Below are 14,145 nucleotides of genomic sequence, written 5' to 3' on the forward strand. Positions count from 1 at the left end.
AAACTGATAATCCATGGGACAGACAAAGGAACTGAGATAAAGCTAAAGGAACAGAAAAATTCTAGCTAATATAAGAGAAAACTCCCAAAATCTGGGGAACGAAATGAACACCCCAACACAGTAGAACCCCAGATCGTTAAAGATGAGTTTTCTGGTTGATGAGATGGCCCAGCAGGGAAAACCACGCCCACCAGGCCAGGTGACCCAAGTGTGGTCCTAGGGATCTGTGTGGTGGAAGGAGAACGCTGCCTCCTGCAAGCTGAAGTTGTCCTCTGACCGTGAGGTCCACACTGTGGTGTACCAGATTTCCCTTCCTCAAATGCATGTGCATGCACACACACACACACACACACACACACACACACACACACTATATATATATATATATATATATATATATATATATAATTTTAAAAAGAACCTAATAAAAAATAATGAATTTTATCTTGTTCTCAGAAATCTAGACCATTGCATATTCTAAAAATTTCATTGAAATCACCCAGTGGTCCCTTGTCAGTTTAGTTAAATATCTGTAGCAAATTCCTTCAATTGACATGAAGCCATTGCCATCAAACATGATTAGTAGTGAGATCAGTCACTTAGGGAGGCAAAGTGTGAGGGAAATAATTATTTGAAGAGTGTCAGCTGTTGTTATTAGGAATTTCTGTTGCTCAGATACGATTAACATGAGATATAATCCAGAAATGTGAGCCTATCTTAACAGAAAAATGGATGCCTTTATTTTTTGCATTTCCAGTATTTCTTGGTTTTCAAAAATGTCCTTCCTTCCTTCCTTCCTTCCTTCCCTCCTTCCCTCCTATCTCTCTTTCTCTCTCTCTCTCTCTCTCTCTCTCTCTCTCTCTCTCGATACAGGGTTTCTCTGTGTTGCCCTGGCTGTCCTGGAACTTGTTCTGTAAACCAGGCTGGCCTCAAACTCAGAGATCCACCTGCCTCTACCTCCTGAGTGCTGGGATTAAAAGCACGCCCCACCCTGCCCCCACCACCTGGCCTCAAATGAGTCTTTGTAGGAAATAACTTTGAGGATGAATGCGCTTCAGTGGTTGTGAAGTTAAGTTGTGAAATGTGATTTTTTCAACCAGCTAAGCTCACATGGAGTACCATGGGATGCTATTTGTAAAGGAATAAGTGCTGGAAGCTGTGGAGTCCCCTGGAGTGAGCTAACATAAGGATACATTGTCATACTTTCAATTGGAAGCTTTAGGCAACAGTGTTACTACCTGTGGACCTACATTGTTTTCTGATACCAATGCAGGATTTTGGAACTATCTATGGGAATGCCAGAATTTTTTTTCAAGGCAGGGTTTCTCTGTAGCTTTAGAGCCTGTCCTGGAACTAGCTCTTGTAGACCAGGCTGGACTCAAATTCACAGAAATACACCCTGCCTCTGCCTCCCAAGTGCTGGGATTAAAGGCGTGTGCCACCACCACCTGGTGGCAGTTTCAGAATTTAAAAAATTATCCCATTAAAAACACTAGAGATGTGTGGGAAGGCAATTCAAATGGTAGTTTCTAAGTTGTTTTTCCCACAGCGTCTTATGCTGGTTTTCAAAAATGTCCTATATACTAATGATGTTTCATAGGGAGGAACCCATTTCTCCCTTGGGTTCCTTGCTTTGGTCAGTGAAGCCATGCGCACTGTGAAGAGCTCCTTCTACGTTGAGATCAATGAAATCTGGAGTAGATTTTTATTAAAAAGTGCTTTGTAGGGGCTGGAAACGACTCATTGGTTAAGAGCTCTGGCTGCTGTTTCAGAGGAGCTGGCCCACCGAGCATCTCAGTCATGTGTGACATTCCGTCACAGGGTGTACCACCCTCTTACAGCTCCACAGGCACTGCCTACATATGGTGTACAAACATACATGCTGGCAAAACACCCAAACAAAAAATAACAGATACATCTTTTTTAAAACGTGCATTGGAGGGCACTATGTATGCTACCTGGCATACATAAGACCCTGAGTTAGATAGAGTTCCAGTAACACATGCGCACGTGCACACACACACACCCACACACCACACCCCATATATGCAGTTGCCTTTATATACATACACATATACACACATATACTTACCTATACATATATACATATAAATACACACATTTAATAAAGATTTTATGTAATAGGTTAATTTTTATACCTAAAAGTTCTTTAAATATTTACAAACTTAATGGAAACTGTATATTGGTCAAAGTTTTGTGGCAGTAGGAACATAAAAATATTCTCAGAGTGGCCACAGGAGGTCAGCACTTAGCTGTGCTATGTGGCATTAAAAAAAATCCTTTATGGTTGTTAGTGCTTATAAGGGGTGGGGCAAAAATGTAGGTGACCTTCAAGGGCTTTCAGATCCTGGGGAAAGTCCTTTGGGAGTGTGCTCACGGGATGCTCTTTCCCAGACCTGGAACACGGGGTTTGAGTGTCTTCCTAGGAAGGCAGACCACACACACTATCTTAATTTTCTACCCTAACTTAGAAGGTGATCAGGAAAGATGCCACAGAACTCAGACTGCTGTGCGCTGTAAACTATTCCTTCGTGGAGGGAAGCGTATACTGCGGCTGTCTGGGAGTAGGGCATGGATAGAAGACACAAAGAGTGCTAGCCTGTGGTGAAGTCAGGGGCTGTGTGTGCTGATGTTCCTGGTGAGGGTAGCCATGGAGCTTTCTTAAACTGTGTCTTCCATCCATCAGAATGCTGGAGGGTTTGCAGAGGGGACTCAGTAAAATGCTTCTCTTGGAAACACAAGTTTGATCCCCAGAGTCCATGTAAAAATGATAGGCGTGGTGGTGTGGGCTTTAAAACTTAGTGTTGGGGGAAGTGGAGACAGGAGGATTCCTGGAGCTGGCTAGACAACCAGCAGTTTCCCTAGTGATCCCCAGTCCAGTGAGGAGGGCACAGTCTCAAAAAGAGGCGAATGACATTTCAGAGGTTTGACATCTGAGGTTGTGTTCTGGTCTCTCTACGCACGTGCGTAAACTCCACACCAAATAAGACCAGACAAAACAAAACAGCCACCAGAGAATGCTAAAGCCTCCCCAAGTGATGGTCTCTCAGGTTGGGGACAGGGCGGTGGGGACAGGATCAGTCCTCCAATGCTGACGCATGACTCTTTAACTTTGAAAAATTGTCATTGACAGCTACGACCATGTTTGAAGCCGGAAAAGACAAAAGCAACCCCGACGAATTTGCTGTGGCCCTTGATGAGACTCTGGGAGACTTTGCCTTCCCTGACGAGTTTATGTTTGACGTGTGGGGTGCCATTGGCGATGCAAAACAAGGAAGATGATGCTGTGGATGATCGTCCTGCAGAAATGACCAGAGCACTTCCGGAGGCAGCCTTCTTGGGGACTCTTAGATAACTTCATGACCTCTACTTCAGCTCCATGTGTATGAGATTCAGTCTATGAAATGTGATTTGATTTATGGATAATGTTTAATATAGTTTCCTGTGCAATATGCTTAAAATAAATTGAAGTCTGATCCATTTTAATATTTGTTCCAAAGCTTCTAAAAGTGACTTTTGAAGGAGCGTTTCTACACAGGTGGACTTGACCGTATTGACATGCCTTACTTCCCACATTACATAGTTTCTTACAACAGCTTTGTGGGTATCTTTTCCTTCAATATCTTTAAAAAAATTGTGTATTTATCGTTGCTATATGTGCTTGGTTATGGGTGTACCATGTGCATGCATTGTTGAGGAGACACAGGAGGGTGCCTGTAACTGTCTATCACTCTCCGGCTGGACTTATACTCACTTGTGAGCTTTCTGAGGGTGCTGGAAACTGAACCTGGGTGGTGGGTGGTCTGCCAGTGGTCTCTAGTGCTGAACCATCTCTCCAGACGCCTTTCTTCAAAATCTTAATAGATGGGAATTAGGCTCAGAGTTCGGTCTACCTTGTAACATCTTTATTTTGTTATGTTACATTTAGAAGGTGAAATACAGTGTCTGCCACAGTCCAGAAGCGTGGTCTTCATCTTTAAAGGAGCAGGGAAGAGTTTGCTTTGGCTTACTGGTTCCTAGGACTCTCTTTGTAAAACAAAGGTTGATTGTTCAAATAAAAAATATATATAATTACTCTTAATAACAATTGGTTGGAGTTTGTGCTGTGTGCACAAATGTGTGTGTGTGTGTGTGTGTGTGTGTGTGTGTGTCTATGTGTGTGCTGGGCTGGAGGTGAGGGGCTGGGGCAAGTGGGATCTCAAGATAGAAAAGTGACAGGAAGACGCACGTGTGCTGCTTTGTTCTTTTCAGACTTTTAAAAGTATTAGTTCTGTTTTTATCTATAGCTTCTTTCCTGCTAACTTTTCTAAGGCCTCCAGGCCAGGATTTATATTTGTAGAATTTTTATTTTGAAACATATTTGCTCAGAAAATAACTAGGTTTGAGATGCTGTCTTTGGCGTGTGAGTATGGGGTTTAAGCAGCAATCGCTTTCAGCCTCCTAAGCGTTGGAGGAAATGCTGTCAGAACTTGACCCCCTGGTGGAAATGCAGGAGGCGGGCAGAGTGAGGAGAAGTGCGTTAGGCTGTTATTTCGGAGTTGTAGCACCCTTGCTCTAACCCTTACTTCATTGAGAAGATAGAGGGGAAATGACAGTCTCACTCTTCTCGGCCACTGCACGGATGTAAGAGGAATGGAAATAAATGACTCCGGCACAGATCATTTAATAAGTGGAAGACGGCGTGGCCAGGCACTCTCGCATATTTGATGGAAGATGCTGGGCACGGTGGCAGGAATCAGAAATCATAACCGGGGTGGGGGGTGTGTGTGTCCTAGGAAAGCGGAAGTAATACCTTCTTCATGCGGGGTTAATGCCGACATAACGCTGTCCTTTCGTCGCAAGACATTCCTTCTGCTGTCACCTCCTTGGTCACAATAGAGCAATGCCCTGCTTGATTGTCTTTGTTATGCTGAAGCCTGTCCAGGTGCTATTTAAGCCATCAATGTGATGCACAAGTAGCCATAGGATGCAGACTGTTGAATTCTTCTGTGTTGTCTGAAACAGGATTCCGCTTCAGCTGTGATCTGTGGGTAGACCTCCAAGGTGCCTAGATGGTCTTCGACACAAAAAGAGAGCTGATGTTTCAGGATAGGAAGTTAGCAGATGAAGTAGGGGGCCCACAGAAGCACTGCAGTTTAAACAATAACAAAAATGTAGTTTTTTTTTTTTTGGTCACTAGATGTTAGATTTGAAATGTTTATTGCATAGTTTTATCATCATTGTGTTTTTTGGTGTGTCAGCATGAGTGTGTGTGTGTATGAGAGAATTACTTTGGGGCTTTGCACCTTTTGGCAACACACAGTGCAGAATTACTTTGAGCAGCTGTCTATTTGTGTGTGGGGTACTGTTTAGCCAGACACAAAGGGCCTGGGGGCCAACAGGCCCTCACTGGCCTAAACCAGACTAAACCGGCTATGTGAGCAAGTGGTAAGGTAACTTCCCCAAAATGAGCCAACCTAGGTCTATCAAGGGGACAACAACAGCGCGGAACCACGATACAAGAGGTCCCGAATCCGTCCCCAGCCGCCATGAAAGATCCTCGTGCTGGTGCGGCTGCTTCCCTGAGCAGGTGGAGGGTATATAAGGCTTCCCCTCTGCTGAATAAACTGGATCTTGTATTTCACAGTCTATCCATTGCCGTAGCAAGTTCTTGCTAGAGTGACTTCAAAAAGAAGATTAAGAAAATGAAGGTTGGGCTGGAGAATAAGGCCTGGCCGTATACATCTGACCAAGCCTTCCTGGCTAAAGTGATTTCATGGTTTAATTGATTTGAATCCCGCTGTGAGTACTTTGTTTTGGATATAATGAACAAGGTATTTTGCTTTTGGCCGTTAATAAATAAGGGGTGTTTGAAAAAGGCCCCAAATGAAACTAATGAAACAAACAAACAAGCAAAAAATAAAGGAATGTTCCTCCTTCATGTAACCAAATATTCAGCGTGTCAGGGGATGTACTCATTACTTCCACTTTAACTGAGGTCCTGGATCGGGAAGGCGGACCGCGCTGGAGTCAGTGGATTTAAGTGGTCATTCTAAAGTTCTATGGAATATGACCACATTGCTCCTTTAGTTTTCTTGATTAAACATGACCAGTCAGTTTGGATTAGTCTTTTCAGGTGAACTAACCCGGGGCTGGAGAGATAGCTCAGCGGCCAAGAACACTGGGCGCTGTTCCGGAGTGCCTTGGTTTGATTTGAAACACCCACAGGGTGGGTCACGACCCTGTGGAGCTCCAACTGTGGAGGATCCGGCGCCCTTTCCTGGCTTCTATGAGTAGCAGGCACATACGTGGCGCACAGACGTACAGGCAAGCAAAACCCTCAGACGCATAAAATAATAATAATAAAAAGTTAGAGTGAGCTAACTCCCTGCCGGAGAGATTCGTCCAGGTGAGCCATATTCGTTTCACGGCACCGCTAGTTCAACCCTGTTTCTTTGTTTTCTGCCCCTCTGACCAGTAGGTGGCGCTACCTGTCCAGGTTGCTGCTCCCTCGAGGCAAGTCAGGTGTTTGGTCTAGTCTGATTTTTAAGCATAGCCAGCTGAGAGCTAAAGTGTGTCCGATACTCAGCTTCTTTTCTGAGCCTTGGGGATTGCATTTGGTGGTCTCTGGGAGTACTGAGGCTGAATGACAAATTCTACTGAAACCATTGCAGGTTCCAGTAGACCAGAGAGGCTCTGAGCGGTGCTGTGGGAATGATTGTGGGTCATATCCTGTGAAAATCATAGAAGACTTCATACCAAGCATAAAATTAAACAGGCACATTAAAAAAATGAGAACTGAGAAAACAGGAAATTATGGATTAAATTGTTCTTTGCACGAATAAACAAGTCACGTTTCTTTGTAGCTAATAATCAATATTCTGTAGATCTTGAAAAAATGTTTTATCTTGATTAAGATAGAATTCCGACCGGAGGTTGATTCAGGTCTTACGGTTTCAGCTGCAGTCAGTTAAGCTTTTTATTCTTTGTGACTTCTCACGTTTAAGTAATTTACCAGTGCTTTGGGCTGTAACACTGCTTTATCTCAGGAGTTGTTCTTTTTATGGATTGTGTTTTAATTCTCTTGTCACCCTATGCTGCCTGGGAGGTTCACTAGCTATATAGTTAAAGGCCATTTGTAAAAACACAAATTTTCATTTATTTTTTAAAACTGTATGCAGCCTTGGTACCTTTGCTAATTAATTAATAATTACCTCTGTGTTTGTTTGTACGATGCGTGCGTTCCGTGCCACTGCATGCCTGTGGGGGTCAGGGAACACCTTCTAAGGTTTGGTTCTCATCTTCCTCCTTTGTTTGGAGTCAGGGTCTTTTCTTGCTTTTTGCGGATGCACTCTGAACTCCAGGCTCGCTGGTCCTTCTAGCTAGTTCTCTGTCTCCACCTTTGCATCTTTGCACCTTTGCATCTTTGCACCTTTGCATCTCCACCTTTGCATCTTTGCACCTTTGCATCTCCACACTGTTGGAGCTCTGGGGTATCAGGTGTGTGCGGCTGAATCCAATGTTTTACATGGGGCCACAGGTTCTTAGACTGTGCAGTGAGCAGGCTTCTTGATCTGAAAGTTTAAAAAGTGGCATTTGCTGTAGTTTCTCATAACGATAACAATAAAGACCGTCTACTTTATAGGGGAGGCTTGCGTCTTTGTGGTACAGTGATGATCCTGTGGGGTGTTGTCTAGGAGAGACAAAACCAATCAATTCCTTCAACCGAAAGGTTTGCTCCGGGCTTTATAACTGGTCCTCACATCACAGATTCATAGGAAACAACAGAACTGTAAAAGCAAAGGGACCCAAGAGGATACTAGGTAACTTCTGGAGAACTCCATAGAAGGCCCATGGGAAAGCCCTGTCCTGAACGTCACTCACTGTGTCCAGTTTCCTCAAGTTGCTTTGATATTAGGGCTGCACAACTTTCCAGAATTTAGTCACTGGCTCCAGGAGTGGCAGGGACAATCATGCTGGTCACTCAGTTATTAGAGATTCATTGCCATTGCTGATTTGTGGTTCATTTGCTCACACCGCTGCTTGTTTTCTCTGTCCACACTGTTTTATTAGGTATGTCACCCTCTTCCCAATTGAAACCAAAAATCCCAATCAAATGTTGGACATGCATCTTAGTTGCCTGTAAGAGATTGGCTTTCTTGATTGACAGTCACAGGGATCTATATGACTCATTTTCTATGGATCTGGAATATCCTAACAACCCTTTAGGGGCATATACTGGCTAGTTTTATGGCAACTTGACCTGAGTCAGAGTCATCAGAGAGGAGGTGACCTCATTGAGAAAATGCCTCTGTAGATCTAGCTGTAGGCAGGACTGTATTTTTTTAATTAGTGGTTTGTGCGGGAGGGTTCAGGCCACTGTGTGTGATAACAAAGGTGGTACCTCATTCTGGTGGTCCTGGGTTCTAGAAAGCAGGCTGGGAATGTCATGAGGGCAAGCCAGCAAGCAGTACTCATCCATGGCCTCTGCATCAGTTCCTGACTCCAGGTTCCTGCCCCGCTTGAGCTTCTGTCCTCACTGCTTTTAATAGAACTGGGAGAAAATTATATCATCATATAGGACCGGGAGAAAATTATTTCCTTTCCTCCCCACATTGCTTTGGTCAGGTGTTTCGTCACAGCAATCCTCACTCTGACTAAGACAGTTGGTACCAGGGACTGGGGAACTGCTGTGACAGACCTGACCATGTTGTTTGCAGGAGGACTGTGGAAAGTCTTTGGAACTCTGGACTAGGAAAACTACTGGGTGTTCAAAGCTTGGTGAGCTTTTCTGTGGGAACTTGGAAGATAAGAATGTTGAGAGCAGTGCAGACAATGGAGGCCTGGCCTGAGGCGGATCTCTGTGAGTTCGAGGCCAGCCTGGTCTACAAAGTGTGTTCCAGGACAGCCAGGGCTGTTACACAGAGAAACTCTGTCTCCCCAAAACAAACAAACAAACAAACAGCAAAAACAAAATCCAAAAACCAAACCAACCCCCAACCCTCCCCAAACATCAAAAATAAACAGATGAATGAACAAACAAAACCCAAACCCAAACCCCAAAACAAATTTTTTTCTTCCAGTTTATTTATTTATTTATTTATTAAAGATTTCTGCCTCCTTCCTGCCACCGCCTCCCATTTCCCCCTCCCCTGATCAAGTCCCCCTCCCTCATCAGCTCGAAGAGCAATCAGGGTTCCCTGCCCTGTGGGAGGTCCAAGGACCACCCACTTCCATCCAGGTCTAGTAAGGTGAGCATCCAAACTGCCTAGGCTCCCCCAAAGCCAGTACGTGCAGTAGGATCAAAAACCCATTGCCATTGTTCTTGAGTTCTCAGTAGTCCTCATTGTCCGCTATGTTCAGCGAGTCCAGTTTTATCCCAGGCTTTTTTCAGACCCAGGCCAGCTGGCCTTGGTGAGTTCCCAATAGAACATCCCCATTGTCTCAGTGTGTGGGTGCACCCCTCGTGGTCCTGAGTTCCTTGCTCATGCTCTCTCTCCTTCTGCTTCTGATTTGGACCTTGAGATTTCTGTCCGGTGCTCCAATGTGGGTCTCTGTCTCTGTTTCCTTTCATCGCCTGATGAAGGTTAATATTCAGGAGGATGCCTATATGTTTTCTTTGGGTTCACCTTCTTATTTAGCTTCTCTAGGAATGCAAACTTGTGCAACCACTTTGGAAAGCAGTGTGGTGGTTTCTCAGGAAATTCGGGATCAACCTACCCCTGGACCCAGCAATACTACTCTTGGGAATATACCCAAGAGATGCCCTATCATACAACAAAAGTATATGCTCAACTATGTTCATAGCAGCATTGTTTGTAATAGCCAGAACCTGGAAACAACCTAGATGCCCTTCAATGGAAGAATGGATGAAGAAAGTATGGAATATATACATATTAGAGTACTACTCAGCAGCAAAAAACAATGACTTCTTGAATTTTGCATACAAATGGATGGAAATAGAAAACACTATCCTGAGTGAGGTAAGCCAGACCCAAAAAGAGGAACATGGGATGTACTCACTCATATTTGGTTTCTAGCCATAAACCAAGGACATTGAGCCTATAATTCGTGATCCTAGAGAAGCTAAATAAGAAGGTGAACCCAAAACAAAATTACAAAGAGACTTTCAGGGCTGTTTGTTATTTTGAGTTGAGAGTCTGTGTTTCTGGTTGTCCAAGGGTGGAAGAATCAACTGTGATTAACAAGAGACCAGAAGCGGAACCACTGAACTAAAACTTGTGCTTTAGTGGACACCTACTATTGCTCAGCTGGAGCTAAGAAATTAGCTCTGACTAAGAAGAGACCAGCATCACTGAGGTGACATCTTCCGGCAAGTGTTTCCATAGAGTCTGCACCACAGAAGCCGTGTTCTAGAGGCAGCCTAGGTTCTAAGAGTCACCAGGTAGTACTGGTTTGAAGGCTTGAAGGGGTCATGGAGAGCAGCTGAGGCTTAGCACTGTGAGAGGCCAGGAGAGGCCGATGGAGAAGGTGCAGCTATGGCAGTAGTTGAAGGGCCAGGACTGAAGGGGTCATGGGGAGAAGCTGAGACTTGGCACCATGAAGAGAGCACAGGAGATGCTATTGTGAGGGTGCAGCCCAGTAGCAGACGATCCCAGCACCATGGGACAATCACTAAGAGAGAGAGCAGCACAGGAACAGAACCTGTTGGGGCCTAGAAGACAAGCTGTGTGTGCTGCAGAGGTCGGCGCTGGAGAAGCACCCAAGCCCCTTAGAGGAGCACAGCGGATCCTGTGTGAACCCCAGATATTGCTCATTGGGCTGTTTACTCTGTTGGAGCTTGCTTTTGCTTTGGTTTTATTTTGACTATGCCCTGCTATTTCTTTGTTGAAGTAAGGGAGTATTTAATTTATTTTTGGTCTTATAAGAGCCCATAGTTCAAAGACTGAAGTATTAAAAGATACTTTAGGTTTTTAGAAAAGATTGTGACCTGACAGGATGTATGTGTGTGTTAAAATGATGGGGGATCAGCTGTGCTGAATAGTGTTGTCAACTCGACATGAACTAGAATTATCTGAAAGGAGGGAACCTCAGCTGACAAAACATTTTCTTTTTCAAGATCTAGCTGTAAGGCATTTTCTTAATTAGTGATGGGAGAGGGCCCAACTCATATTAGGTGGTGCCATACCCGGGCTGGTGGTCCTGGCTTCTATAAGAAGGTAGACTGAGCAAGCCAGTAAGCAGCATCCTTCCGGGCCTCTGCATCAGCTCCTGCCTCCAGGTTTCCGCCCTGTTTGAGTTCCTGTCCTGACCTCCTTCTTCAATGACGAACTGTTATGTGAAAGTGAAACCCTCAAACTCTTTCCTAAGACAGGGTATAATCTCCACATGAGGGTCAGACTCGTGGTGTTGACACAGGGTCCCTCTTCACGGTCTTAACACTGCTTGTGCCTAGGCCCCTCTAGGTTGAATTTCCTGTACATGATCCTGTCAGGACCGAGTTACAGACCGGCCCTAGAATTGTTAGAAGGAATCAAGAGAAAATGAAACAAGGCAGCCTTTAGGACGAAGCCCAGAGCCTTGCTGCCCTGGTGGACCACGGAAGGGGCGACTGCTCCAGCCAGAGCCTGTTTCTGCTCTTCCCCCAGCCTGGGACCCAGTGTTTCTGTTCTTTGTCCTAGCACAAGCCGAGTCTTATGCTGTGGAAGACTCCCCCACAGAATTTGTTTTGGAAAACGATGATTCATGTTTTATATGAATGGTTGCAGAACATAGAAGCAGTGTACTAAATTTTACCAATTAAATATTTTAACGTAGCATGGTGCTGTTACAATGACCAAGTTATCACATTTATTTGTGTGTGTGTGTGTATAGCCACAACTGCTGTGTGTTCATGACTGCAATGGCCGCGTCATGGCCAGAGACAGCCTTCGCGCACTCCTTCCCTTTCTCCAGCTATTCCACTCTCTGCCCGGTCTTCTGCAATCATTGCTCGGTTCGAGGGACAGACATTGCTTTTTGCTGTGGCCTGAGCACATGGCAGTCACTTACTCTCAGCTTGTGACCAGAGTGAAATCTGCAGAGGCAGCTCCTCTGCAGCAGGCAGCGAGCAGGAGCAGCCAGAGGGTATTAGAAGCCAAGTGACCACTCGCTCACTTAGCAAAGCATCACCGTGACTTCTCTCCTCAGGCCTGTGACCGCCTGCCGCGCAGTGGGTGCTCACTGGTACCTGTCGTGCAATGGGTGCTCACTGGTACCTGTCGCTCACTGGTACCTGTCGCTCACTGGTACCTGCCTTGCAGTAGGTCCTCACTGGTACCTGCAGCGCAGTGGGTGCTCACTGGTACCTGTCGTGCAATGGGTGCTCACTGGTACCTGCCGCGCAATGGGTCCTCACTGGTACCTGCAGCGCAGTGGGTGCTCACTGGTACCTGTCGTGCAATGGGTGCTCACTGGTACCTGTCGCTCACTGGTACCTGCCGTGCAATGGGTGCTCACTGGTACCTGTCGCTCCCTGGTACCTGCCGCGCAGTGGGTCCTCTCACTGGTACCTGCCGCGCAGTGGGTGCTCACTGGTACCTGCGATAGTGGCAAAGCTGTTTTGTGGATAAAACAAGTACTTTTGAGTGGATGTGAGGCCTACTCCATCTTTTCGTGTAAGTCTGGACAGAAAATATTTGAACTTTTACTTTTTCAGGATGATTTGCTTAATGGAATAGTGAATGTTTTTATAACATTTCAAAAATACATTTAACAAAATAAGGCCTTTTAATAAAAGCCTAAATATGGAAAAATTGACGGCAAAGATAAAATCATGATTTGCCACTGCAGTGAAACTAGAATTATTATTTTGATGTGTGTTTTCCCTCCTGCTTTCCATAAGATCGGAATTATATTCCAATAGTGTTTTTCATTTGTATTTTGTTTTCTACCATAACTATGTAGTGCAGACATATCTACATTTCGAGTTCTTCCATATCTTTTTTAATTGACGGCAAAGGCTGCCCTTGTATAATCTATTATCATTTATTTAGGAAAACCCTATTATTAGATAGCTCAATCTACATTTAAATACACAAAATTTGGATAATCCTAGAAAATTAAGGTTGTATAAATGACAATTGTTTTTCTTCAGGCTCTGACTTAGCTCAGGGATGCAAGTGCTGAATTTATAGCGGTGATAACTTTTAAACAGATTGTCCATTAGTCTTCAGAAAGTTTCTCGAGGGCCGCTTTGAAGCTGTGTCAGATAAAATGTTTAGATGAACAAAGGCTGACAGAGGAAAGAGGTTCAGGGAATGTGAAGTCTCCACAACATTGTTTATGGCAAACCCTTTTTTTTTTTTTTTTAAACTTTTTTTTATTTATTTACTTAACTTTATTATGTTTGTTGGTGTGAAGGTGTCAGATCTCATGGAACTGCATTTTCAGACAGTTGTGAGCTGCCATGTGGGTGCTGGGAATCGAACCCGGGTCCTCTGGAAGAGCAGTCAGTGCTCTTAACCGCTGGGCCATCTCTCCAGCCCCCAATGGCAAACCCTTTTACTTCAGGAAAAGACAGGACATCTTTGAATGTGTGCCTCTTAAAGCCACAGAGAAATGCTAGCATAGAATCCCTGGCTCCTGTGTGAGCGGAGGACCATGTTGGTGGGCAGAGGTCCCAGGAGCAGTGAGGCACTTGTGAGGGGCAGTGGCTTTTCAACATTTTAGAGAGAAGTAGTACTGCTACGTTTTATTCAATTAGAAAAGGAAGAATTTCCTGAGTAACATTTCATCTTGCATTTCTTTGGTTTTTGGTAAGTCATTAAAAAAATTAAAAGCATTTAAAAGTTCTTTTCAGACAGTGTCTCATTAAGTAGCCCGGACTGGCTTGGATTCCAATTCTTTTGCTTGTTGCTTAAGCACTAACGTTTACAGGTGTTATATTATGAAGTGTTATTCCAGCAGCACAGAGAACAGCCAAGAAAGCCATCTGAGGGTCCAGGGGAATAGTGAATTTATATTGGAAACTAAGATAGTGTCAAAGTTCCCTGTGACACCAAAGGACTTAGATTCGGTTTAACCTTGCAGTGTCTGTTCAGTCAAAGTGCTGTTCATTTAATGTATATAAAATTGGCAGCAACCTAAATGATGTGACTCGCAGGCCTGTCCTCACTCGCCTCCAGCTGCATTCCATCTAACACA

General features: G+C 44.5%; 1 protein-coding gene across 1 annotated transcript in view; it reads left to right on the top strand.

Annotated features, from left to right (window-relative positions):
* The window catches only part of Gipc2 (GIPC PDZ domain containing family member 2), a 60,201-nt gene extending 56,099 nt beyond the window's left edge, over nucleotides 1–4,102 (top strand). Inside the window, exon 6 of the mRNA XM_041650752.1 lies at nucleotides 3,155–4,102. Coding sequence (XP_041506686.1) covers nucleotides 3,155–3,303 — 149 coding nt within the window. The 3' untranslated portion in view covers nucleotides 3,304–4,102. The remainder of the gene's footprint in view (nucleotides 1–3,154) is intronic.
* Nucleotides 4,103–14,145: the final 10,043 nt, after the last annotated feature.

This window comes from Microtus oregoni, unplaced genomic scaffold, assembly GCF_018167655.1.
Source record: "Microtus oregoni isolate MIOR12 unplaced genomic scaffold, Mior012 000000F_ref0000247, whole genome shotgun sequence".
Taxonomy (NCBI): domain Eukaryota; kingdom Metazoa; phylum Chordata; class Mammalia; order Rodentia; family Cricetidae; genus Microtus; species Microtus oregoni.